The sequence below is a fragment of the Nicotiana tabacum genome, chromosome 21 (genome assembly GCF_000715075.1).
Source record: "Nicotiana tabacum cultivar K326 chromosome 21, ASM71507v2, whole genome shotgun sequence".
NCBI lineage: Eukaryota > Viridiplantae > Streptophyta > Magnoliopsida > Solanales > Solanaceae > Nicotiana > Nicotiana tabacum.
This window is the reverse complement of record NC_134100.1, coordinates 11,836,148-11,837,222: the sequence shown is the minus strand read 5'-3', so window position 1 is coordinate 11,837,222 and position 1,075 is coordinate 11,836,148. Positions and strand designations below refer to the sequence as shown.

The following is a 1,075-nucleotide window of genomic DNA, read 5'->3' as shown; positions in this document are numbered from 1 at the left end:
TTAATTAAGTATATTAAATCAGTTACCTCTTTTAATATAAAATTTCAGATTTGATTGATGTTACTGAGGTGAAAATAATATTCCAAGTATCAAATCAATTTAAATTTTTTACTATAATTTTCAATATGAAGAAAATTACTTTCTAGTTTAATATTTGGCTAGAAATTCAATTACTATTGTCAATAACTTCTTAAAATGCGTATATAAATACCCATGACACTATCTTTTTCTATAAGCCACTTTTATTGAAAACAATTGAGCAATAAATTTTATTTTATTTTAGCAATGGATAAGGAGAAGAAGACTGAAGGACGCCAATCAATTCCTATGGAAAGAATAGAAAACCCAGAGGATCGGTACACTACATTCTCTAAGCGTCGGTCGGGGTTATATAAAAAAGCGAGTAATTTGGTTGAAGAATGTGGCGTTGATATAGGAATAGCTCTTTTTTCGCCGGCTGGTAATCCATTTTCTTTTTTTCACCCAACGCCTAATATATTCTTGGATCATTTTGAGAATCCTAACATAGAATTGAGCGAAAGTACAAAACTTGTTGCTGCATATACACGAAATAATGTAAACCAAACGAATAATAGGATTAATGAGATTGAGACAATAGAAGAGGCTGCAAAAAGCAAAATGCTTTTACTTGAACAATTGAACAAAACTAGACAGATGGATTCACTGGAATCCATTGACCAGTTCAAAACAGATGATATAACCAAATATGAAGCTTGGTTAAAGGGCGCTGTCTTTGGCTTGGAAAATCGTTTAAAACAGCTAGAGAATGGAGCTTCATCTTCATCACAAGCACCTCCGAATAATGCAGATAACTCCCCTAGCACTTCAAATGAATAATTCTCAGATATTATTCGGAATTGTATGCGATAAAAACATGAATTTTTTTAAGTTCTTATGATTAGTGTGTGCTTTTAATTCTTTTTTTTTTTTTTTTTGCTTCGTTTCAATGATGGTATGATTACATGTACTCTGCAATAGATTCTATTTATAAAATATATTTGGACGCATTATTAATTTGTTTTTTTTTAATCCCCTTCTCACTCCTGCCTATGTT

The 1,075-nt window shown here is 30.9% G+C and overlaps 1 protein-coding gene across 1 annotated transcript; it reads left to right on the top strand.

Annotated features, from left to right (window-relative positions):
* The first annotated feature begins 285 nt into the window (after positions 1-285).
* LOC107800840 (agamous-like MADS-box protein AGL29) lies at positions 286-858 on the top strand. Its single transcript, XM_016624081.1, has one exon. It carries the CDS (start codon positions 286-288, stop codon positions 856-858), a length of 573 nt encoding a protein of 190 aa, XP_016479567.1.
* Positions 859-1,075: the final 217 nt, after the last annotated feature.